Here is a 25,716-nt window from a genome sequence, read left to right as displayed (position 1 = left end):
CAAGCACTTTTTTTTTGATGTTGACTAATGGTATTCCTAGATGCATTTTGGTTATCATTTAAATTGGCTCTCTTGTACTGTGAGCAGTCTTAATAACCAATTTTTTGATTTTGTCATAAACTTTCCTGAAAAGTTTCCCCAGTCAACAAAGCCAGAGCGCATGTAAATTTAAATGATTTTGCAGGGCAGAGCAGGGCCCCCTTCAAAGTTCATTGATACAACTGTATCTGTGACTTGAGCTTTATAAAGCTTTCTCACTATTGAGCTTCGATGAACTTTCTCTTTTCTATTTTACAGTTCACTGTATATGGCAAATGCAATTAAGTCTTGTTCTTCCTTACCTGGTTACCATGTCTTCTTCAGTCATCTGTCTAACCTTTTTGCTAGTACTGCTGTCAATTGCTTCTGCTGTGTCCTTCATTTGCAAAAAGCCCCCTTGCAACAGAACACAGGGAATATAAGTTAACATAATATTAATAAATATCGACACATAAAAAATGTAATGACATATGAAAAAATTGCATCAGCTAATTTTCTTTTTTTCTGTAAGATCACCAAATTTCAAATAATGTCCTTTGTTAGTAGATACCTACTACAATCCTAATAAATTTCAGCTTTTTAACTAAAAGGTAAATAGTGTTTTTGTTGATGAGTGTATAAGTCAGTCAGTTAGTCAGTCAACTCTGCATTATATACAGTATACAGATTGAAAACTCTATTTAGAATTAGATTTAGTTTTAATTCAAAAGAAAGGCATCCCATGAGTAAAAGAGTAAATTAGTAATACAATGGGGTGAGATTGTTGATAATTTACAGTTTATAACTGAGGTAAGGTGGTATGTTGTGTTCTGATAAGGTATATGTCACTATATGCATCACTGCTGGATGACTATTATGAGATACCAGTTATGGGGTGAAGAGCAAAGATTTTAAAAAAAAAGAAGTAACAGAACAAAGTGCAGTGATGGACTGAGAAGCATAGCAAACAAGAGTTATATGGGATGCAATGGCTCGAATAGTAATGGAGAATACTTATAGCTGATGAGTCTATGTTATTTAGGAACTATGCTAAAGATGTTTGTGATGGCTACATTAAAGGCAGAAGCAGAAACTGAGTGTGTGAAAATTGAAAAGTTATGTTTAATGACACAAAAGGAAAAATAAAGTAGAGTGGAAGAAGAAATGGAGGACAATTTAGTTTCTTTTATGGCACTTCTCTTAAGGTAGATATTAGGCAGCTTGCTTCTGAATTGGTTGTGAGCTCAACCAGCAATGCACTTTAAGAGAGGATGTCCTGTGTTTGTGAAACGTTTTGTAAACCAAGCACTTAATTAAGGAACTACAGTAATTCAATCGGAGAAACTCACTAAACAAGGAGTCTTGATAAAATGGGGGGAGACAAGTTCACATATTTTAAGTTAAGAATTGGATTTTAGAAACCAATTAAATCAGATTAACATTTTTCCCTTTTTCAGGGCAGTCTGGAGAAGCGCCACATGGTAAGAATAACCGAGTTTGTTTTTTACTCTTTAACAATGACAAAAAAAATATTTTATTAATGAAACAAAAACAAAATAAGGAGGGTTGAGGTACAGATTCCCTGTTTAAATTAGAACTGAACATTTTACTAATTATTTAAATAAAGTCAAGGAAGGTTACTAGAGGTATGAAGCTCCGGGTCCCTGTGAGAATGGTCAAGGGGGGTCTGCTGGAGCCAATCCCAGCCAGCACAGGGCACAAGGCAGGAACAAATCTAGGGCAGGGCACCAGCCCACCGCAGGACACACACACACCAAGCACACACTAGGGACAATTTACGATTGCCAATGCACCTAACCTGTATGTCTTTGGACTGTGGGAGGAAACCCATACAGACACGGGGAGAACATGCAAACTCCACGCAGGGAGGACCCAGGAGCGAACCCAAGTCTCCTTACGTGCCACCATGCTGCCCCCCTGTGAGAAGGGTCTGGTAATAAACACTGACTGGTGGCGGTGTCATTTAAATATCAGTTGGACTGGATGAAGCAGGGTTTTCAGGTCATCGAAAGTGACCTCAGTGGTCATCCAGCTGTTTCTTTTCCTCAATTTTGGGAAAACAGATAGAACAAAAGTCATGGTTGTGTCAAACTCAAATCTTTCCCGAAATTAATATTGAAAAAGCCTGTAAAGTGCTCCCTAAACTCTTTTATCTGACATATTTTATTTGCTAATGTCTATATTGTAGAAACAATTTCTTTCTTTGATATAATTTGACTTCCAAGACAAAGCCAACACATGTGACCAAGCATAGGCTCGGGTTAGAACAGGACACCTACAGTATCATACCTTTGATGGCTTCATATTGTCCTACACGCTGTATTGGTGACAGGTTTCAATTGAATTATTTCTAACTGGGGCAGCAGTTATATATATGAAATGCTACTCTGTGATGCTAGACAGGTTACTTAACTAGCCTTTTCTTAAATTATTTTTTTAGTTATATAGTGATATAATATAGACAAAAATTGATTAGGATGGTGTTCCTCATGAAACGTGCTATACTAAAGCAAAATTAATGACAAAACTTTTTTTCCCCACAGAAGAAGACATAGAAGAGGAGACAGAAGGTAAGACTTGCCTTTACTGCAAGTTTATTTTTCAAAAGTGAAGAGCATATTTTTCAGCATATCTCTTAGAACAGTGCTTTCCAGTCCCATTTACAGGGGGTACTTATGTGACAGCAGGTTTTTGTTTCAGAGTCAATTTAATTCATTCAAATCGATTTCATTGTTTAATTAACTGGTCTTTTAACTCTCTACTTATACATTGTTTATTAAAGAACAGTTGTGTGAAATTTCCATAAGACATTTAGAAATATTTGTGTTTTGTTATTTCCTTATTAATATACACGAATCTTTGTAGTTTTCCTTCCTTGATTATATCCCAATAATGACAATTAACGACAAGCTGAATTCCCAGTAAATGGTGGCATCCTGTTGCTAAAGAAAAAAATTAAAACGATACAAAAGGTAGATGCATACCAATGCCACACTGAAATTCATGAGAGTTACTACCTTGTAACTTGACAGATCAGCACAGATTGAGGTCACAGTATCATCTATTAGTGGTGGCTCTGAGGCTGAGGATCTGTGCTGGTATCCCAAAGGTTGCCAGTTCGAATCCCCGTCACTGCCAAAAGAGATCCTACTCTGCTGGGCCCTTGAGCAAGACCCTTAACCTGCAATTGCTCCAGGGGCGCTGTACGATGGCTGACTCTGCGCTCTGACCCCAAGGGGTATGTGAAAACTAAGAAATTCCTAATATGTGAAATTGTATAAGGTGAAATAAAGAACAAAATTATGCTAGGCAGGCACAGCCAGAAAATCTCCTAAAATGCTGTTTGGGAATAATGCTCGCAGCCCATATATATGAGGGCTCAAAATATAATAGGGACTATCTCTCCCAATATTTCATAAATGATTATTTCAAAGGCCTTATTCATGAATTCTAAAACTTTGACTAAACTGGTTTAAAAATTTAGTTGAGAGATTAAAATAACCTGCAAAAACAGCAACTGGGAAGAATTTAGCAAAAAATTTTCATTTAATACATTCACAGTGTTATGCATAAGGCCATACTGCCATTGAATTTAACAATAAATGACAGTGCTTCCTCAGGCCTGGTCCTCAAGTTGAATATCTTAGCTTATTTATGTATACAAATAGGGATAGCCTGAGGGAGAACTGATGCCAGAGTGTGTCAGGGGAGGACCAAAGGACGAAAAAGAGAAAGAGGGAAGCCCACACTGTAATTGGAGAGTACTTTTATATGCCAGTTCGAACAGGCAGTGGCTTGTGGGGATAGTATGCTGTACAACTACAGATGGAACTCTAGAATCACTAGGGTCACTCCAAAAGGAATAAGTATAGTAATTTAACTATTCAATAAATATGGCAAAGAGAAATCAATACTTTTCAATAAAATTTGTGTGCCTTTCTTTAACTGTTTCCAAAATCCCAAGTCCAATCAATGTTTTTCGACCATTTAGGTATATGAAGATCCTATTCAACCCCATTACGTTCTGCACCAGTTTCCATTGCTCTTTCCCAATTGACTAGTATTTATTTTAAGCTTGTCAGTTTTTTTTTCTTTTTTTGCCCCCAATATGTGACTGATCTGCAATATCTGCAGTTCCTGTATTTAAAGTGCTTTACCTATCCTCTGACAATGCTAGCTCCTAACAAGTTTCTATGCGAATGCTGAAATGGGGATTTTACCAGAGAACAAATCAACACACATTGCTAAAATTACATGTTTTTGTCAGTCTTTTTCTCACATTAAACCATGAACATACAAAATTATATTTTTAAATAGAGCTAGGCATATCTTGTTAATTTCTTGATTCTCATTAGCTTTGGTACAACCCACATAGATATTTAATTGGTACCTAAGTGAGAAGTTGTGGAGAATTGCTAAGATGCCAATGAAAATTCTTCTGGCTTGGCAGCAAAGATATGCTACCTTGGGAAGGTGACAACCATGTCACAAATGGATGGCAAAGCCTGTACAAGGTAGGACAATATGTAAAAAACACAGAGAGTAATTAAGCAGATCCCTCTATTTATGCAGTGGAAGGACGAACCACTGCACCACAATTTTCCATATCATGTTTTGTTTCTATCATTTTAACTGTCCCTATTAATTCTTGGTTTAGTTTCTGCTAACTTACACTATTAAAGTGCAGTAAATGTTGTGAAATTTCTCTCTGTAAACAAAGAACTACAAGTAAGCTAGCAGCTCCTCTCATGCAGTAATGGGCAGTGCCATAGTGTCCATAACATGTGTTCTTTACTATGACATTTTTTAGAATATTTAAAAAGTACATTCATCAGCATTGGGTTGAGAGTCCTCTCTCATGACAGTTTAATCATATTTTATAATGATGCTTGTCTGCATCATTTCAGTACAATGTGTAACATCAGTCAACTATTTTTGAGCATTTTACCTTTTTAAACAAGAAGCCAGATGGTGTGTGGTAAGGCTCCCTACCCTGGTTTTATCAGCAGCAAACATTGACAGGTGAAACTTGAAGGAAGACTCCATATGCATTTTGTTTTGTCTTGCTACTGTAGTTCTGTTATCTTTGCTGGAGAGAAGATATTTACTTATCATATTCATTGGAATATTGCATTTCAATTGTGGATTTGCAGGCCACTTCAAGTTGTTACATGACAGATTCATCAAACAATATCCTGCTGTGAGTGCTCCTGTAAAATGCAAAATTTAGCATTTAGTTAAAAAGTGGCATACGACTGGTTCTGTAAGAAATGCACCAAAACCAAATGAGCCTTTTATTTGCACCCTAGAGATAGTCGTAGCCATTATGGATCACATGGAAAGAATCAATTATCACAACAGATAGATGTGTCACAAAGGATATCAGCTGTACTCCATAATTTGCAGGCTACTTTTTGAGTGTCATACAATAATAAACATATGGATTTGAATAGCTATGAATTTCTAAATGTTACCTAAATTCATTTTTTACTGTATATTTTTAATATACTGTTAATTAAAAAATAATTTAATGGCTCTGCTATAAATTCTCCTTTGTGTTTACAGAGAAAGCAGATGAGATGGAAGAGGGTGAGACATATTTATATTTTCCTTTTCTTAGAGTAGGAATTTGCAGTGAATTCTTTGTAAGTAAATTGACTGCAACTCTGCAAATATTCAGCATTATCAAAATTATCATTTCCTTTGTTAGAATTTCTGTTCATTATCGCCTTGAATTGCTGTATTCCTGTGTTTCCCCAGTCATTCCTACAATAAGTTAAGGAAAGTTGCACGTCATGCCTAAACAATGGGAAACCAAAATGGCAGTGAATAAGAACACTACAGTATATCAAAACATCCACTAACTGCCACATCTAAAGAGCTTAGACATTTTGTGGTAAAGCATGTTAAGGGTCAATGGTGGTGCAAGACTTTTAAAAACAGTGAGGTAGCACAGAGCCCATGAATGTAGGTGTGTGAGAGAAAACCTTACTTGTTTTCTGTCCTTATTGCACTAGTCTATCCGGTCATGACTACTGATAACCTGTGTTCAAAAAGGTACCAGAGTTTCAGGCAACCATAAGATTGGAACATAAGGTTTTCAAAATAATTAGTAGGGAGAAAAGCAATGGTTATGTAATTTTTGCTAATATGGTAACATGGATGGATTAAACACAGTTAATGATGATCAGATAATAAAAGCTAGTGGAGTTATTGTGCAGTTATTTCTTGGGGGAGGATGGAGAACTTATCATATCATTAACTTTTGATCAAGACCAAGATCATGGTTCTACTCCCAGTATTTCATGAGTAATTTCATGACAGATAGACAGACATTAGCATTTATATATACTGTATATATGTTACGGCCAAAACCCAAAGTTCTGCCAGTTTACGAATTGGCCATGAGGTGTGGCCAAAGTCCGAATTACTAGAAATGACCAGTGCATATGCTACTTTGGCCAGCCATTTCATGAAGTGACGAGAACTCCCTGGCCAAAATTCGATGCGCTGATATAAGACTGTCCTCACAAGGGGCGAAGATGCTTAAAAATTTCAGATGCAGATTCAGAAGTGAGTTTTCCATTCTGCACAAGAAACTGCTCAAGGCTTGAGACGACCTTCCCCTCGCCCAAACACTAACCTTAAGGTCAGTAAAATATGTTCCTCGTGTTAAGTCACTATTTTAGGGCTAAAATGATAACAGAAATATGAAACCTTCTTACATACCTAATCTTAATTATTGTGAAACAACCAAGTGGCGTCCACTTTCTAAACAAGAGCTGCCATGGCTACACTCGATACAAATGCACTACAAAGTGCACAACAAATCACTGCACATGCCTTTTTTCTTCCGACTTTGGCCGATCACCCCGTGCTATTTCGCAAACTGGCTGGTCGAATCCCGAAATCAAGGAAAAGATCAGACATTGGCTGGTCAATTTACAGCGACATTGGCCATTTCCCGATTTTACCAGACACGTCCCACTTTTGCTAATTTCAGATTTTGGCCGTAACATATACACATACGTACCAAGATATTCTCCCACACATTAGGCTAATTTAGAGTTACCAAAATGTGGAAAAAAACAGAAACCCCAGACAAAAATCCATGAAGATACAAAAGGGCCACAAGTCTTACCTTGAATCATAAATTATATAGTAATTTATGTAAAACTAATACAAACACTAATTCTGACAGCTTCAAAGGTAAATATGAAAATCTGTAACAAATTTATTTACCACATTGTGTCTGACAAGTTTATTATAATACATGCCTCTTTATTAATTACACACTATGCTTTTATTGAGCACAGATGAGGCAGCTGAAACAGAACAAGGTAAGGATGGCTTTCATTGCAATCTTTTATGTTTTAACATTATACTGTACATATGTGTATGCAAGTGTGTATATATTAAATTTATATATATAAAAAGTACATGTGTGCATACTGTATATCTTAAGGGGTGGCAATTTGTAATATAAGGCTTAATATTTGATACATATAGAATCAACTTTGAATATAATATGTCAGTTGTATTTAATTTTTTTCTCTTGCAAGAATATTTTTATATTCTTATTTGCTTGTAAAAGAATGATTACCCACTATTAAGTCAGTTTGTTAATAAAATGCCAAATGTTTATAATTCAAATGAAGACTCTTGATACTAAAATATGTGTTTTTAGTAAGGATTTTGAAAATGTTCTGAGTGTGCAGAAGATTAATGGAAGATCCCGGAAATCAAACATAGTCAAAAGAAAGCATGGATTTGAATCAAATTAATCAATCCAATCTTTCATTTTGTCAAAAAGGGAAATTCAAAAATGAATGTCAGAAACAGAAGTGAAAGTCATTATCCAGAAAAAAAAGAAAGGCTACAAATGCAGAGCAGTCAAAATATCCACAAACTTGGACAAAACAGGAAGTGGCCAGTGCCAGCCTTTATACCTATGTGATGTCATGCTTTGCAAACTTCCTGTTGACCTTAGCCACAGCCTAGGAACCAAAACAGCAAAGACTGCAAAATGGTGGCACCCATAGCAAAAACAAAATGGTGCTGCAAGAAATGCAATTCATCTTTAAAATAGTGAAAAACTATGGAAGATTATTTATGCTAAAATTAGTCAAATGTGGTAACTACTTTGCAATGCAATTCATATGCACGTGGTGCATTTAATTTTTCACACCATTTTATCGCTTCATAATTAAAAACATATCAACAAAATGATTGGTTCCTTTCCACTACGGCACACAATTTTTGTGTCAGTTTTAAATGCAATACAAAAGCATATTGCATTTTAATTCATGTGCCTTGATTGCGTGTCATAACTAAAAGCAAAACAAATATATTGCATTTCGCTTAGCAGCGGCTCCGAGTGCATTGCATTGCAATTCAAGACAACGCATCAATCATGCCAAAATGAATGTAATCAAATAACCAATCAACATCAAAAGGTGGGAGGCAAAGGGAGTCATCTGTTAGGAGAAGAGGTGTTCCAATAATGAGTGCGTTCACCAAGTGCTAACGATGGGGAATGGTGAGTTGATAAGGCAAGGGATCCACCATCTTAGTGAGTAGGTGGAAACTGGCAATATAAATGATGGTTTCATTCTCTTCAATGTTAAATGATTGCTGGGAAGAGTCAGTGTAATAAAAGCAGCAACAGGAAAAGAATTTCCAACTGCTAAAGTAACATCCTCAGAACGATTTCAAGAGCGGATATCCCAAAGAACTGCAGCATACGATTATGTAGATCATCAACTAGGGTATCCGTACACCATTATTCCCCTAAATATGGTTTGTAAAAACCTGTAGAACAGGATGACAGCACCAGTTATTGCTGAACTTCTTGATATATTGGTCAGTAAGAAGAAGAAGCATTACACATTATTTATTGAATTAAAATAAGAGTATACTTTTCAGTTAATCACTCCACATTAATGAAACTTATGCTTACTGCCAAAACACAGAAATGTCTCTTACCTCAACTGTTGATGCTAATTGGTCCTTTGATTACATTTAATTTGGCATTATTAATGCATGGTCTTGAATCGAATTGCAATACACCCTGGGCAGCTGTTAAGGAAAACACAATTCGATTTTGCTTCGATTTTAGCTATGACACATAATCTAAGGACATGAATTAAAAGTTTAAATTGGATTTTTTAATTATGACATGATAAAATATTCCCAAAATTAAATGCATCACATGCATACGCATCGCATTGTAATGCAGTTGACACATTGGATTGAATTTCATTTTGGCCTTAAAAATCTTTCATAAAAAACACTTCATATCTAAAAATAAATGTAACTATATTTCCTAACCTCTAAAACATTAGCTTGCACTAAAGGAAATTAACAAAACCGTTTACAAGAAGCATACAAAAATTAAATAATAAAATTATAGTATAATAGTAATCTAATTTTTTCATTTATTTATTTTTTGATAGTAGTAGTTGGATAAGACAAAATTCATATTGTATTTTCATTTTAATTCTACAGCAATATTAAAGAAAGCAGTGTCTTACAGGGATAATAAATCTTAACAATAGTAAATATAATTTTAAGTCAGCATGTATTATGGTAAGTAGTTTGACCAGGTTTAAAAGTAGGCCATTAAGATAGACATGTAAAGTTCAGTAAAGTTTTGACCTGGTTCACACTTTTATTAGGATGACACTCTTTAATTTCCATCTTTAAACTAAAACTAAAGAACTCAGCCCCCCATTGTAGTCACATTGGTTCTTATTTTACACTGTAACACTTTCTCCTACAGTTTAATTTAAACCTCACCTATATCTGTTTTCGTAATTTTAATTTACCAGGTTTTGTAATGACAAGCAACAAAAATACTCACTAGATAAAGTCAGTTGAGCCCCAAAGACAGCGTGGTAGATAAGGATAACAATGTTCTGGTTTTAAAAGGATCCCTTAGAGCAGACAAGGTGATTGGAAAAAGTCGACCTAGTCATAGATCATTTATATTTTTAAATGCATACAGGAAATTTCATACAGTTCTGCTAGTTATAGATAATGCCAAAAAACAATGAAAAAGAGAGAGAATACTGTTTATAGCCACTGAATATTCAATGTATTGCTGCATTTGTATCATAAAACAATACTATGTTATTTTTTAAAACAACTGCCAAATTAAAAATAATGTTTATTAAAGTAAAAAATACTTGCTTAGTCAATATGACTCTTTATAATTAAACCCTTGGCATTGACACATTAAAGTGACACCAACAAAAGCTTTGTATAAGTTAAAAAGATCTATGGTTGGCCTTTAGAAGTTAACACTGAATGTGAACTAATAACTTGAGGGGTAGCAATTTACTTAAACTTGACTGAATTTGAAGTTTATGTGCAAAATAAAATACAGTTTTAACTTTCTTAGAACTAATTATACATACTGTATTTCACACCATATAAGCCTGTTTCACCATCTTCATTTGGTACCTGACATTTTCTTTTTGATATAAAAGTGAATTTTCCAATTATTTACATTTTTTCAGATATTTGCCAGCAACTATATATTACCAGCATGCTGATAATTTTTTTTTTTAAATATAAACTATTGTGAAGTTCCTCCCAGCTCGACGCAGCAGGGACTGATGACTTATGTATGAAGCCCTGCTATTATATTATGAGAAGCTATTTTGGTGGCTTTTAGGTGGTCCTTCTTAGCTCTATCGTGATTATCATAATATCTTGTGCTTATCAGTCTTCTTTCCTTTTTTTTTGTTTTTATCCAAATTTAGTGTGCCTACCTTTAAGAGAGTAAATAGTAGTGGATTATTTGTACCTTTCCACTGGCTTGCACTGTGGTTGTGATCTGGAGTCGCATACATTGTAAAAGGGGGTGTGAAGCCTCCTAAAGACCCTTTAAGCAATTTCGGGACCTTCACTGACCTTTCCACAAGAGGGCTCACCGTAAATCAGCCTGGTCCAAACTACTACCTGCTTGCTACAGCTGAAACAGGCCCCAAAAATGGGAAGCTGGCCTAAAAAGTTCAAAATGCAAGGAAGGTCTCACAATGTACAGAAAAACTGTCAAACTCTGCCTGGTAAAATGACAAGTATCTGAAGAAGAAAGATTTATTAACAAAGAAAATAAAGGAAATTTGCTCAAAAGAGCAATACAAGCCAAAAGAATTTGTCTAAACAGGCAATACACAGCAAACAGATCCCAATATCTGATCCAGTAACAGTAATTTCAAAGGAGAAGCAAGCATCCATAAACCTGAAGATAATGAACAGCAAATGCAATTCTCAAACAGAACACCAAATCAAACTCAATAAACCACTACTGGATCTCGGCACTTTATAGCGAGCAGGGAGATCCAGCAGCAAGTTCTGTCAGGGTGACAATAAAGAGCAAGGAATATAAGAATAATTACATAATCACAAATGAAAACAAAAGAAATAACAAAGACATGAAAAATTAATAGTTTACATTTAACAAAAATATAAAAACAGATGACAAATGCAAGCCAGTAAAAATTCTGGTTGTAATATAACAACTGAACCGCCTTACTAGAATATGCTCAAGCCTGAAAAGCCAATATGTGATTTAAAAACTTTCACTGATAAACTGGAAAGTTCGGGTTGAAGAAGTGGACACACACCCAGGACACCACTAGGACACGGCAGGGCCAATCAGAGCTAGAGCTAATAGAGCTAGTCAATTCAGCTGGAAGGATGCTCGAAGCACCCTTTAAACACGTTACTTATTTTACACCACATGCTGGGGTTGTGTCACAGTGGCCCTTACTGCCAAAACATCACTAACTGATACCATTATAAATTCTAAAAAAACAGTAACATGAGACAGAAAAGTTTCAGATATGAGGTCAGTTGAAAGACGGACATATTGATGACAGATCGAGCTGCCACTTCATCACACGAAGATTCAAAACTTTGAGGCGTTCTACAAGGTCACATTTTTGAAGAGGAGCCCCTAACAGCTTTAAAAATGTCTGAATTAGTTATTGTGGCAAGTGACTTATGAGCTAACACAGCAAGCTTGATGGACAAAAATTTTAGATGTTCTTATGTAGTATTAGGGTATTGTACCATGTTAGCCATTATGAATGCAGTGGCCTGAGTTGCCTCGAAAGCTTGCATATTGTAATCTTTTTAGTTAGACAATAAAGGGTGTCATTTTGCTTGACTTTTCAATATGTTCTTATGTAAATCTTTGAAACATGGTAATATTTTTGTTAACTCCCATTCTTTGTGTCCACAGATGAAGCTGCTGAAGGTGAGGTGCTCTACATTATATGTTCAATTTGATATATAATACATGTGAAAGGATACTAAATATTATATTATAACCATGAAAACAGCAGTCTGACAACCCAAATTCAACATTCAAATATGGGGGCTTTGTGTGGTGTTTGGCCCACAGGTGATGTTACATTTCCCGCTAAATAAAAAAACCTTGGACTGTAATGGATTCGATAAAGACTGCTTGCCTCAGCTTGTTGCTTATTGCTAAGACATTGGACTTTAAACACTAACTATACCAGTTCAGAACCTCACTATCTGATTTACAGAGTTACTTGACCTGTCCATTGTCCAGTTATAAAAATAAATGTTAAAAAATGTATTGCATCCTGAATAAATTAATTTATAAAATCTTAAATATCAGTTAACTCACAACCAGATTTATTCTATGGAAATAATATACCAATATCCTTCCCTAAAGTACAGCCAACTTCACCTCACAATAGAAAAGAATTTGTATTTAAAATGAATCTTCACTCTTTGTAAACCTTATGTGACACTGTATATTTGAATTATGATGCCAATCCAGTTTCTTCATAATATTAATCATACCCTGCCTATTTTTATCTCCAAATCCTTACCCATCAATGGCACCTAAAGTTTACCTTACGACTCTTTTAAACTGAATATTTCGGCCCCTACCTTAATTCATGAAAAACTATTATTGTTTATATCCACCAGAATACACAAGGAAAATAACTTTGAATCGTGTAAAAATAAGAGAATGGAAACACTCTCCAGAGCTTATTCTTTCACAAGTTTTTTCCTGAATAACCATTCTATCAAACAAATATTCTACTGCTGAAACATATAGTTACTGATCTAGCAATTTTATAATATGAATGATCAATAGGACTAGCCAGCATTATCAGAAAATTAATTTGAACATTTGTGTGAGTACTGATTGGGTCACTCAGATGACTGATTTGCTTTTTTAAATATGGCATAATAAATAGATATGAAGTACTGTATATACCTAACTAAGGATGGCAGAAGAAAAAATACTTTTCAGTCCAAATGAAAAAATTAAATGATAAAACTAAACTGTTTTGGTAGGAATGCAAACTTATCAATAAACCTGTAGCCAATGAAGTTTTATATATTGTGAACGCTGGCCCCGGCACAGACAGACGAACGACATATTTTGCACCACACACTGTTTATTTACACTATTTACACAATATAAAGTCACGTGCACTCACGGACCCCAGTGCCTCCAGCACTGATTCCCCCAAGTCCAGGGCCCACAGTCCTTGTGCCTTCCTGGCCACCTCCAGTCCTTCCACAAGCTCAGTCCTTCTGCCTCCCGACTTCCACCAATGACTGGAGGGAGGCGGCTCCTTTTATGGGAAGCCGGATGGGCTCCAGCTGCTTCTCGGCACTTAACAGCGGCCACACCCCTGTGTGGCGGAAGTGCCGGCCGTGCACCCGGAAGCCATCTGTGTCTCCCCGGTCGTCTTCCCCCCGGCACTTCCTGGTGTGGCGGAAGTGTCGGGCTCCTGGGATAAACAGGCACTGGGGCGCCGCCCGGCGGTGGCCACGGGTCCCTACAGGGCTGGGCTTCCAAGCCCTGTACCCGAGGCCCCCTGCATAACCAGGACGGACGCCCCCACTCAGTCTGGAGGAGGCACACGCCCTCCTCTGGTCCTCTAAGGCGTCCCGGCCGGGCTCCATCCCCGGCCGAGGGCCACACGGGATGAACCGGCATCGGGGCGCCGCCTGGCGGTGACCACGGGCCCCTACAGGGTAGGGCTTCCATGCCCTCAACCCGTGGCTCCCAACAGAACCAGGACGGACGCCCCCTCACGGTCTGGAGGAGGCACAGGCCCTCCTCACGTCCTCCTGGGCGTCCCTGGCCGGGGACCACAATATTTTGCTATAAAATGTACATTTTGTATCATGCAATGTATTCCTTTCTTGCTATAGTCAATACACTTTACCAACATAAAATCAAATGTTTCTTCTAAATACTGTTATGATATACATTCCATGTACTATGTAAGGCAATGAACAAAAGACTAAAAGCAAAGTATAGATATTATCATAATGTATGAATGGTGTTGGTATACAGCTGCATGTTTAAATTTGTCCCACATTAACGATGCATCGTTCAAAAACTTATATCAGATAAGTTAAGAGAAATGTTCAAGTAAATGGTTTTGCAGGTATTAAATCGAGGGCAGTTGGCTGGGATTGGCTCCAGCAGACCACCGTGACCCTGAGTTCGGATTCAACGGGTTGGAAAATGGATGGATGGAAATTGAGGGCATTAATTTTGGCAGGAAAAAGCAAACCCTGTTCTGTAACTATCCTAAGCACTGAAGTGTTTGCTTTTGCTTTTAAAACTCATTTAATTGATATTATTTCACACTCATTTTCATACTGACTCATGCCCCTTTATTTTATGTACACATCATTGTAGCTCATTTCTGAACACTAAACAATTGCATTATTACTGTATATCAACACAATGATATGATTCAGAATTGAGTTCAAAATTTAAAATTAATCAAATTTCTTTTTTTCTGTACACAGATGAAAGTAATCAAGAAGCAGAAGGTAAGCATAACTGCAGCTTTTCTACTACTCCCCATAATGTCGGAGATTCTGGTTTTAAAATCCAATCCCTCTTGCCTTAATTGTGTAAACTGAATTGTCTGGGTTAAATTCTTGGGTGAATCAGGAGTGGCTGATAAGGGTTAAAGTTGGAATTAATTGATCTAACTGCTATTCCTTAAAAATATGACAGGCAAAGGAAAGGAAAAATGAAATCTATAAGGAAGTGAATCCATAACAAAATGGAAAATGTTTAATGAATATAGGTTAAGGTGGAATTTAAAAGAAGCAAAATATATCTTTCACCAGTAAGTTAGCCATCTGTTTTTTTTTTGTTTATTATGTTATAAACCCAGTTACAATTGTACTGAGGTGTAAGGTAGACATTTTAAGTGTTTTGCTTGGGGAAAATAGAGAGACTATACCATGTTTAAATATAGTTTCCCAGACTCAATGATACAGGTAGATTGACTAAAGGAGTTTGATTTTCGTAGATAACATCTTTCTGGAAATCAATTCCATATTGTTTATCATCTTCACAGCAGTATTATGTGTATTGAATTTTAAAAAGAGACAAGCTAAAGTTGCGAGAAAGTAATTTCAGTTTAATTTCAGTAATTTCACTCTTTCTGATACCTGTCTGTCACAAAGTACAAAGTATGTTGACACCGATAAAAGACAAACCTTATTTACAAGCAGTTCATGCTGTCATATAAGTACATGTATCTAGTTCAAGGGTGCCCAATGCGTCGATCGCGATCGACCAGTAGATCGCAAAGGTAGTGCAGGTATATCGCGTTGCATTAAAAAAAACTAAAAATTTTTTAATGTTAGTCTGTCATTTATACTCCCGATGGCATTTGCCACTTGATTGACATTCAGGGCGGTCAGTCTGAGATTTCCTTTCTTCTAAGACACTGGTCATCCCGCACGCATGATCAAACATGCGAGCTATTGCAAAACTCCGGCTGTGATCTAGTTAGCCTTCCAATTTATATCGACTAAAGAAGGGATTTAAAAAAGAAATGTTTGGGGAGAGTATGGGGCTGGATGTGGAATTAGAAGAGGATTTTTTTTCTCACAATGTCACAATCGAAGTGCGTTTGTCTGATCTGTCAATCTATCGTTGCTATTCCAAAGAAGGAAAATGTGGAAAGGCACTTTCGAACTGTTCATAAAAACTACGAAACGAAAAGCAATCTAAGAAAGAGAAAAGAGAGGGAACTAAAATCGCAGTTAATCGGACAGCCATCATTTTTCACTTGGCTGAATTCAAAAACTCCTTGACTGCATTATTCGGCTCTACTTATTTATGCCAGTCAGCCTTTTCCCACATGAAGATTATTAAATCCAAATACTGTTGTGACCATAAATGTATTGAATTGTTATTGTGCCATAAAGTTTATTCAGTTATGCAAGGTACAACATTTATTTTATGTATTAAGTATACTCAGTATATATACTGCTCAAAAGAATTAAAGGAAGACTTTTTAATCAGAGTATAGCATAAAGTCAATGAAACTTATGGGATATTAATCTGGTCAGTTAAGTAGCAGAGGGGGTTGTTAATCAGTTTCAGCTGCTGTGGTGTTAATGAAATTAACAACAGATGCACTAGAGGGGCAACAATGAGATGACCCCCAAAACAGGAATGGTTTAACAGGTGGAGGCCACTGACATTTTTCCCTCCTGATCTTTTCTGACTGTTTCTTCACTAGTTTTACATTTGGCTACAGTCAGTGTCACTACTGGTAGCATGAGGCGATACCTGGACCCTACAGAGGTTGCACAGGTAGTCCAACTTCTCCAGGATGGCACATCAATATGTGTCATTGCCAGAAGGTTTGCTGTGTCTCCCTGCACAGTCAAAAGGGCATGGAGGAGAATCTAGGAGACAAGCAGTTACTCTAGGAGAGCTGGAGAGGGCCATAGAAGGTCCATAACCCATCAGCAGGACCAGTATCTGCTCCTTTGGGCAAGGAGGAACAGGATGAGCACTGCCAGAGTCCTACAAAATGACCTCCAGCAGGCCACTGGTGTGAATGTCTCTGACCAAACAACCAGAAAGACTTCATGAGGGTGACCCAAGGGCCCCATGTCCTTTAATGGGCCCTGAGCTCACTGCCCAGCAGCATGCAGCTCGATTGGTATTTGCTATAGAATACCAGAATTGGCAGATGCACCACTGGTGCCCTGTGCTTTTTACAGATGAGAGCAGGTTCACCCTGAGCACGTGACAGAAGTGAAAGGGTCTGGAGAAGCCATGGAGAACATTATGCTGCCTGTAACATCATTCAGCATGAGCAGTTTGGTGGTGGGTTAATGATTGTCTGGGGAGGCATATCCATGGAGGGTCACACAGACCGCTACAGGCTTGACAAAGGCACCTTGGCTGCCATTAGGTATCAGGATGAAATCCTTGGACCCATTGTCAGACCCTATGCTGGTACAGTGGCTCCTGGTGCACGACAGTTCCTGGCCTCATGTGGTGAGAGTATGCAGGCAGTTCCTGGAGGATGAAGGAATTGATACCATTGACTAGCCACCACACTTTCCTGACCTAAATCCAATAGAACACCTCTGGGACATTATGTTTTGGTCCATCAAATGCCACCAGGTTGCACCTCAGACTGTCCAGGAGCTCAGTGATGCCCTGGTCCAGATCTGGGAGGAGATCCCCCACAACACCATCTGTCATCTCATTAGAAGCATGCACCGATGTTGTCAGGCATGTATACAAGAACACAGGGGCCATACAAAGTGCTGCGTACAATTTTGAGTTGCTGCAATTAAATTTTGGCAAAATGGACTAGCCTGCCACATAATGTTTTCACTCTGATTTTTGGGGCGTCTTTGAATTCAGGGCTCTGTAGGTTGATCATTTTCATTTCCATCAAACGATGTGGCATCCTTTCGTTCCTAACACATTACCCAGTCTATATCAGTATAGATATCCAGGAGGATTTCTTTTTCCCATTGAGATCCGATGTGTTTTCAAAGTGTTCCTTTAATTTTTTTGAGCAGTTTATATATATATATAATTTTTTTTAATCATTTTTATTGTAGGTAGATCATTTCGACCTGGTCATTTTAAAAGTAGTTCGCAAGCCGAAAAACTTTTTTCAGAGTCCGCCAGCCACTGAGAAAGCACCCTAAGCCTCCACTGAAGTAGGCAGCACAGTCATCAGATACAGATACACTTCTAAACAACGCTTGCGCTTGTCGTTGCTCTGAAACACCACTATTTCAGCTTTTACTGATGCATCCAGTTTCTTATCATCATTCTGTGATGGCAAGTTTCTTGGCACAGATAATGCAGATGCAACAGACTGACGCTTTGCAATTTCAGGTTGCTGTTCAAAGATGTTGTCTGACAGATGTCAATGAAGTCTTCAGTTTTCAACTATATTTGTTATTTCTTGATCGATTTTTACACTTTTACACGCTATATATGTGAGCTTGGCCGTTCCCGGTTTCCTGGGAATTACAGCAGTTTCATTCCAGGGAATGGATTCCCTACCTCTGTTCCCTTCACCAACATGCCCATTGAAATCTGCTCCAATCACCACTTTCTGTCCCTTGGGTAAACTGTTCATCACTTCATCCAACTCACTCCAAAAATTTTCTTTCTCATCCATTGCACACCCAACTTGCGGTGCATATGCACTAACAACATTCATCATCACACCTCCAATTTCCAGCTTCATATTCATTACTCTGTCTGACACTCTTTTCACCTCCAAAACACTCTTGACATACTGTTCCTTCAGAATAACCCCTACCCCATTTCTCCTCCCATCCACACCATGATAGAACAATTTGAATCCACCTGGAATTACTCCCCTTCCATTTAGTCTCTTGCACGTACAATATATCAACCTTCCTTCTCTCCATCATATCTGCTAACTCTCTCCCCTTGCCAGTCATACTGCCAACATTCAAAGTACCTACCCTCTGTTTCACTCTCTTTACTTTCCTCCTCTCCTCCTGCCTCCGGACATATCTCCCCCCTCTTCTTCTCCTTCTTCAGCCAACAGTAGCCCAATTTCCACCAGCACCCTGTTGGTCATTGTTAACCCAGGGCTCAACCGATCCGGTATGGAAATTTGTATTGTTGTCCGCATATTGATTTGGCAAGATTTTATGCCGGATGCCCTTCCTGACATAACCCTACCCATTTATCTGGGCTTGGGACTGGCACAAAGAAACACACTGGTTTGATCATCCCTGTATTTATTATACTCATTTGGTTTGCCCACAGATGAGGAGGTTACTGAAATGACAGAAGGTAAGTTTGAGTGTTATTAAACTATACATTGCTTACGTGTAAAATCTTTAAGTTTAGGTTTTTTGTTACAAAAGTTGTCCTTCACAGGTTTCAGACCAAGTTCTTGTTGATCAACTCCTTTTAAAGTAAAAGCAGGGATGCACTGTACTAATTCCCTTAATAATCTTACATTCCGTGACATCTGTTAATCTCCATCATCTTAAATTTAAAAAGTTTAGCACCTTCAATCTTTCATTCATTTCATCACTTCTCAGATCTATATTTAGGATGTATAGCCTGTATGCTGTCCAAGTCCATCTGTAATGATTCAGTCAATATCATCTGCAAATCTAGCAAGCTTGTTTTTATAGTCTTATCAAAATTGGTTACTGTTGTTTATGCCAATTTTTTTCTCATCTACACAATGCAACCTGAATTCCCACTACTTTTATCTGGATGAATAGCATGTTATGTGAGACCTTATCAAAAGCTTTCTGAAAATCTAAATAAATAATATGAGTGCCCCTCTTATTATAGCTACTGACAAAGGTTTACCTAGGCATACAACTGTCTATCCTAGTACTTCTTTGCATCTCATTACTTTCATTACTACACAGATCTACATGTGATGAGCCATTGTCACCAACTGAGCAAATTCCAAACTCCTTCATCACTAACCCGTGGCACATTCATATCACCGCCAACAAATGTGGAGTGCAAGCCTTAACATCAATAACTTCTCTTTCATTTCTACCACTTTCATGTTTTATACAGTATATAGTCCTTTGAGAGTCATGGAGTTAACACATACTTTATGCAGCAAAATTATTTTGATATTGTTTTCATAGCAACATATTTTCATAAGGTATTATGCCCCCATATAGTTAAATCCCTTTTCAGATCTTAGGATCTCTCCACTTAAATATTTAGGATGCAAAATCCAGTTTAAAATGACCCACATAAATGTAACAATGGTGGTAGCCATTGAAATGTTTAAAAAGACCATAACAGAATTCACACCTGGTGGCCTTAGTGCAGGTTACTCTTTGAGAAATTCCTAGATGATCATACAAATAGATACAACTCTGAATAGACATTGAAAAAGTTGAATCTATCATGGGTGAGACTCTACTTCATAAGATACCTGTTTCACATTAGATAGACCACTCTATTTAGGGTTACAATGAAGAAAAGGCACATGAGGTTAGAAAAAGCCAATAAAGTAATACAATATCCTATTTCATATTAAGCTTTTGTAAATTATAGGGCTTGCTGTTGCCCCGTAACCCCAACAGACAGATGCACTGGACAAAGGGTAAAAGCACCAAGAAGTTATTTTAATTTCTTCTTTAAATAGTGTCCTTCAAGCACCACAGCCACCAATAAACAGGCAAGAAAACACTAATAACTATAATAATAAACACAAATCTCTCCTCTACACCTCCCAGCAAACTCTGCCCTATTCCTCCCGACTCTGGCTCACCTTTAAATAGTCCTTGAGCCAGAAGTGCCCCTGTCCTTCCGACCACGTGACTGGCTAGCACTTCTGGGTCTAATGATGAACTGCCTTTTATCTTCAGTTCAGAAGTACTTTGGGGCTTCCATTCTCATTACTACCTCGTACTTCTGGGCTATAGGGAAAGGATGAATCCCAGGTCCTTTGACAGCTCCCCCTGGCGGCACCCAACAGAGTTGAGAAACGGAACTCCAAGTCCCAGGATGTCCTTAGGGAATCTGGGGCACCGCTACACTCCAGGGGAACAGCCATGTAGCATTTTGGGGGAGGCAGTGTCCAAAAGTGGCTACCTCCACCCATTCTTCCATCCTCAGGGCGTCCCAACTGGGTTGAGCTGCCCGCCATCTATCACACTTTCTAAGAATATAACAGTTGCCAATAAGAATGTTGCCCTTCTTAACCATTTGGCTAATTCGACTAACATTTTCACGTTATGTAGCTTTTTACCCTAAATATTTATATTTAAATTATTTACAAGTAATTTAAATGATCATAATAGACATCACTATGCATTTAAAAATAGATATACAGCATACTATAAAAAAGGTGCTAATAGATGGGCAGTTATAACATATTTTGGGATTCTAACAGGTGACAAAGTATTTGTAACAAGACCCTTCATGATTTTCAGTTACAGTATTTTGTACATTAATAGTCGTGTTTCGAGTCAATCAAGGAAATTGTTCAACATTTCATACTATGGGAGGCATTCTATCTGGAGTTGGCTCCTGGCTTACACACAGTGCTGCTGGGATGTGCTCCCGCCACAAAGGACAGGGATTGAGTGTGTTATGCAGTGAATGGATAGGTGGATCCATTTCCCATTATCAAAGGCACAATGTCTTTTAAAAGAGACACGGATTTTGGGATGAATGTTTCAAGACTAATATTAGAAAAAATACTTTGAAAGGATTTTCATTAATTTTTTCTAACTGTTTGAGGAAAACATGAGATTTTATGTAATTGGCATATGCATGCAGTTTTATAATACAATTATTCATGTTCATAGTTTTGCATTCAAATGTCAGTTCACAACTTCTCTTTACTCTATTCTTATGCTCCTTCTGCCCATAGAAGAAGTTACTGAAGTCACTGAAGGTGAGTTCATTTCTCTGCTATGCTTTCCTTCATTAATGAAATGAAACAAAACAAAAACCTTGGTCTGCACACTGTTTATATTTTGTGTTTGTAAAATCTCCCAGTGTGTAAAGAAGCTTATACAGTAATCCCTCGCTATATCGCGCTTCGACTTTCGGCTTCACTCTATCGCGGATTTTAAATGTAAGCACATCTAAATATATATCACAGATTTTTCGCTGGTTCGCCGCTTTCTGCGGACAATGGGTCTTTTAATTTAGGTTACATGCTTCCTCAGTTTGATTGCCCAGTTGATTTCATACAAGGGATGCTATTGGCGGTTGACTTAAAAGCTACCCAATCAGAGCATGTATTACATATTAACTAAAACTCCTCAATGCTATAAGATATGCTTCCCGCGTGGCGCTTGTTTGCTTCTCTCTATCTTTCTCACTCTCTCTGCCTGACGGAGGGGGTGTGAGCAGAGGGGCTGTTTGCACAGAGGACACGGACGCTCCTCTACAAAATGCCGCTTTATCGCGGTGCTTCTGTATACTTAAAAGCATGTATTGATTTTTTGATTATTTGCTTTTCTTTGCGAGCGCTCTCTCTGACATTCTCTGCTCCTGACGGCGCTCCTTTATGATGGCGCTCCTTTGAAGATGATATGTTTGCTTTCTTTTAATTGTGAGAAAGAACTGTCATCTCTGTCTTGTAATGAAGCACAGTTTAAACGTTTGACTAAAGGGTGTTATTTCATGTCTAGAGGGCTCAAATAATGTTAACAGGGTGGGAGAGTTTATAAGGGCTTAAAATATATAAAAATAACTATACAAACATATGGTTTCTACTTCGCGGATTTTCATCTATCGCGGGTTCTGGAACGCAACCCCCGCGATCGAGGAGGGATTACTGTAAATGTCCACTTCCCACTCAATGCAGGGAAACAGTAAGCACTGCCTCCAGTGTTCTGATTTAGAAAGCTTACATAAATCTGCACTGTGGTGATTATGATACATTTAAATTTGCTGTACAACTGCCACAGTACCTGAAAGTTATAGAAGATTATTATTATTTATTGTCTACGTAATACAAATACAAAAGTTGTCAAAGGTTTTTTATTTTTACCTTCACTGAAGCACATTTCAGCATCTGGATGTTACGTTATAGTTCATTGTGGCCTTTAATGGCAAATCCATCCATCCATTATCCAACCTGCTACATCCTAACTACAGGGTCACGGGGGTCTGCTGGAGCCAATCCCAGCCAACACAGGGCGCAAGGCAGGAAACAAACCAAAGGGCAGGACACACTCACCCACAATTTAGGATCACCAATGCACCTAACCTGCATGTCTTTGGACTGTGGGAGGAAACTGGAGTACCCAGAGGAAACCCAAGCAGACACTGGGAGAACATGCAAACTCCACGCGGGGAGGACCCGGGAAGCGAACCCGGGTCTCCTAACTGCAAGGCAGCAGTGCTACCCACTGCGCCACCATGTCACCTAATGGCAAATCATTTCTATAAAAGAAAAAAATAAGCATTTGCAATGATATATGGAGTGTCATCCAGCCAGGGTATGTTCTACCATAATAGGTTGCAATCCCCAACAATTTAAAGTTGGCTTAAGTAGAATACAGAATGAATAAGTTGGTGCATGGCTTTATTATTCTACAAGCTACTGCATGTCTTAAAAGAACTGAGGCAGACTTTTGGGACTGATCCTTTAACTTTCATATTAGAATTGTGAATTGAACAGAATGTTTTTCAAAAGGTATTATTTTTTTACATGTTGTATTATAACACACTGAGGGAGACATTACTGTATATGTTGAGCTAGTTTTGATTGTTTTTTTGGTCATATTATCACATATATATTAAACAAAATAAGGCATTCCAACTTTAGTTGCTACCTTCCATTTATTCTGCCTCTCCTTCTGTCCACAGAGGAAGTTACTGAAGTCACTGAAGGTAAGCTAAAACTGTAAGCTAAAACTCTGCTAAGTTTTCCTTTGTAAATTGAATGAATCAAAGCCAATTCACTCAAACACATGCTGTTTAAGAAACATTCAAGTTTTGTCTACGTACTCTTGAGTGTAAAGAAGCCTCTAAAGATCCAATCACCATCCTTGGCAATGTAAAGAAACACTAAGCACTACCTGTACCTTTAGGGGGCGATATAGCTCCCTAGTTGGAGTAAGTTCTTTTACAATTGCGGCGTTTTAAGTAACCGAAAACTATATAGATATAATGTAAAAAAGGCGATATCCCTCCCATAGTGATACAGCAGTAAAAATCACATAAGAGAAAATAACTCAGCTTTCTTTAATGACGATTTCTGCGGCATTACAGACTAGGAAGCCATGACAACACTTTGTGTATAGCTTGTCATTTTCGTCGCTGCGCTGAAAGGATTTTCAGGACGGATGACATAATCTTCCATCCTTCCGTCGGCTTCAAAGTGTTTGGCTGCTGTCCAAGCCTTTTATACTGGTTCCCACATCGGCACATATTCCATTTCCAAACAAGGAAAGAAGAGCCTGTGCTCACTTCCAACAGAGGACAAAATAGCATACATCTGTCTTTAGGCAACTACACATTCCTCAAGCTGTCTCCGTCCATCTTGTCCTATGCTTGGCTAAGCACTTCTAAATGCTGAGAGCCCATTTTGGCCTGGCCTGTACATGTGAATGGATTTATAATATAATTTCTTGTACAGAGCACAGTGACACTTGCTTACACTGCCTCTAGTGGTCTGATTTGCAAACCAGTGATATAACCCCACACTTTAACGTAATCGTAACAGTCGAACACTGATTTTGCACAGTGAAGGGAGTGGTCATCAAAAAATTGGTTCTTTATTTTCTAATTAATAAGTGCAATAAATCTAGTTTTCAGAAAATGTTGGGTTTTATTTTCTTAATACTGTATTCCCACATAATGACTTTAATTATTGGGCATTGATGGGTTTTAAAGAAATGAGATTTTCATACAATTGAAAAAATTAATAATAATAATAGTAGCAATTTACTGAAATTTGTGTGTATATTCCCTATGGTGGATTGGAATATCATCTAGTGTTGGTTCTTACCTGCCTTGCTCCTGCTTCTGCTGTGAATGTCAGCTCCTCATGAGCAATTGGAATAAGCAGTTTGTTAGTGAATGAATAAACAAATGAATCTCAGTGATAATAAATAATCAACAATGTGCAGTCCATGTTGTGTGGTGGTTCCCTTGTTTCATTTAACCATATTGTGTCCCATGTTTACATATTTCCACAGATAGCAGTTTCTTGACCAAAGGCTGCTTACTAGTTTACCTGACTAGGTTCAACACCAAGGGCATTCTTGTGTGATTTCATTTTAAGTTTCAATGGAATTCAATGCCATTCCATTTAATTATGAAGCACGACTGTGTTTGATTTCTGCTAATAGTGTATTTTGAAAAGATTTAGGTAAATAAGATATAGCTCGATATAAAAATGGGTAATAAAAAACACAAATGCTGTTAAGTATTGTATTTGAAATTCTTCCTGCAGCCACATGTGGAATTCATTTAAAAAAGGTAAAAAGCTCCCTTAAAAGCAAGGAATAGCCATCGAATAACTGAGTGGTTTTAATTAAAACTCACAGCTATTTTGGCTCACTGAGTCTAGGGGCTAGCAACCCAATTTATGATTTAAATGTGGGGCACAACCTAGTCAGCTGATAACTTGGTAGGCTGATGGGCTGCAGATGTTTTTTAGAAAAAAAATTGTAAACATCAATCATTTGTAAATAAAAGTTGACAAAACATCAACTTCACATTGCGACTATTTTGAAAAATGCTTGTTTAACTGAAATTGTACTCATTTTTTAAAGCGGGGCAAGTGTAATGCTATGAGTTATAAGAACACAATTTTATAATAACTTATTAAATAACTTATTGAGTTTATTTTATTTAGATAAGGTTAACAGTTCATCTGT

At 37.6% G+C, this 25,716-nt stretch overlaps 1 protein-coding gene across 1 annotated transcript in view; it reads left to right on the top strand.

The window, feature by feature from the left end:
• The window catches only part of LOC120538557, a 174,712-nt gene that overhangs the window by 138,799 nt on the left and 10,197 nt on the right, over nt 1–25,716 (top strand). Inside the window, exons 42-50 of the mRNA XM_039767952.1 lie at nt 1,476–1,499; nt 2,583–2,609; nt 5,605–5,628; nt 7,356–7,379; nt 12,293–12,307; nt 14,869–14,892; nt 19,151–19,177; nt 21,747–21,770; nt 23,699–23,722. Coding sequence (XP_039623886.1) covers nt 1,476–1,499; nt 2,583–2,609; nt 5,605–5,628; nt 7,356–7,379; nt 12,293–12,307; nt 14,869–14,892; nt 19,151–19,177; nt 21,747–21,770; nt 23,699–23,722 — 213 coding nt within the window. The remainder of the gene's footprint in view (nt 1–1,475; nt 1,500–2,582; nt 2,610–5,604; nt 5,629–7,355; nt 7,380–12,292; nt 12,308–14,868; nt 14,893–19,150; nt 19,178–21,746; nt 21,771–23,698; nt 23,723–25,716) is intronic.

Source organism: Polypterus senegalus, chromosome 11, assembly GCF_016835505.1.
Source record: "Polypterus senegalus isolate Bchr_013 chromosome 11, ASM1683550v1, whole genome shotgun sequence".
NCBI lineage: Eukaryota > Metazoa > Chordata > Cladistia > Polypteriformes > Polypteridae > Polypterus > Polypterus senegalus.
The sequence above is the reverse complement of the archived record's forward strand: the minus strand, read 5'-3'. Positions and strand labels throughout refer to the sequence as shown.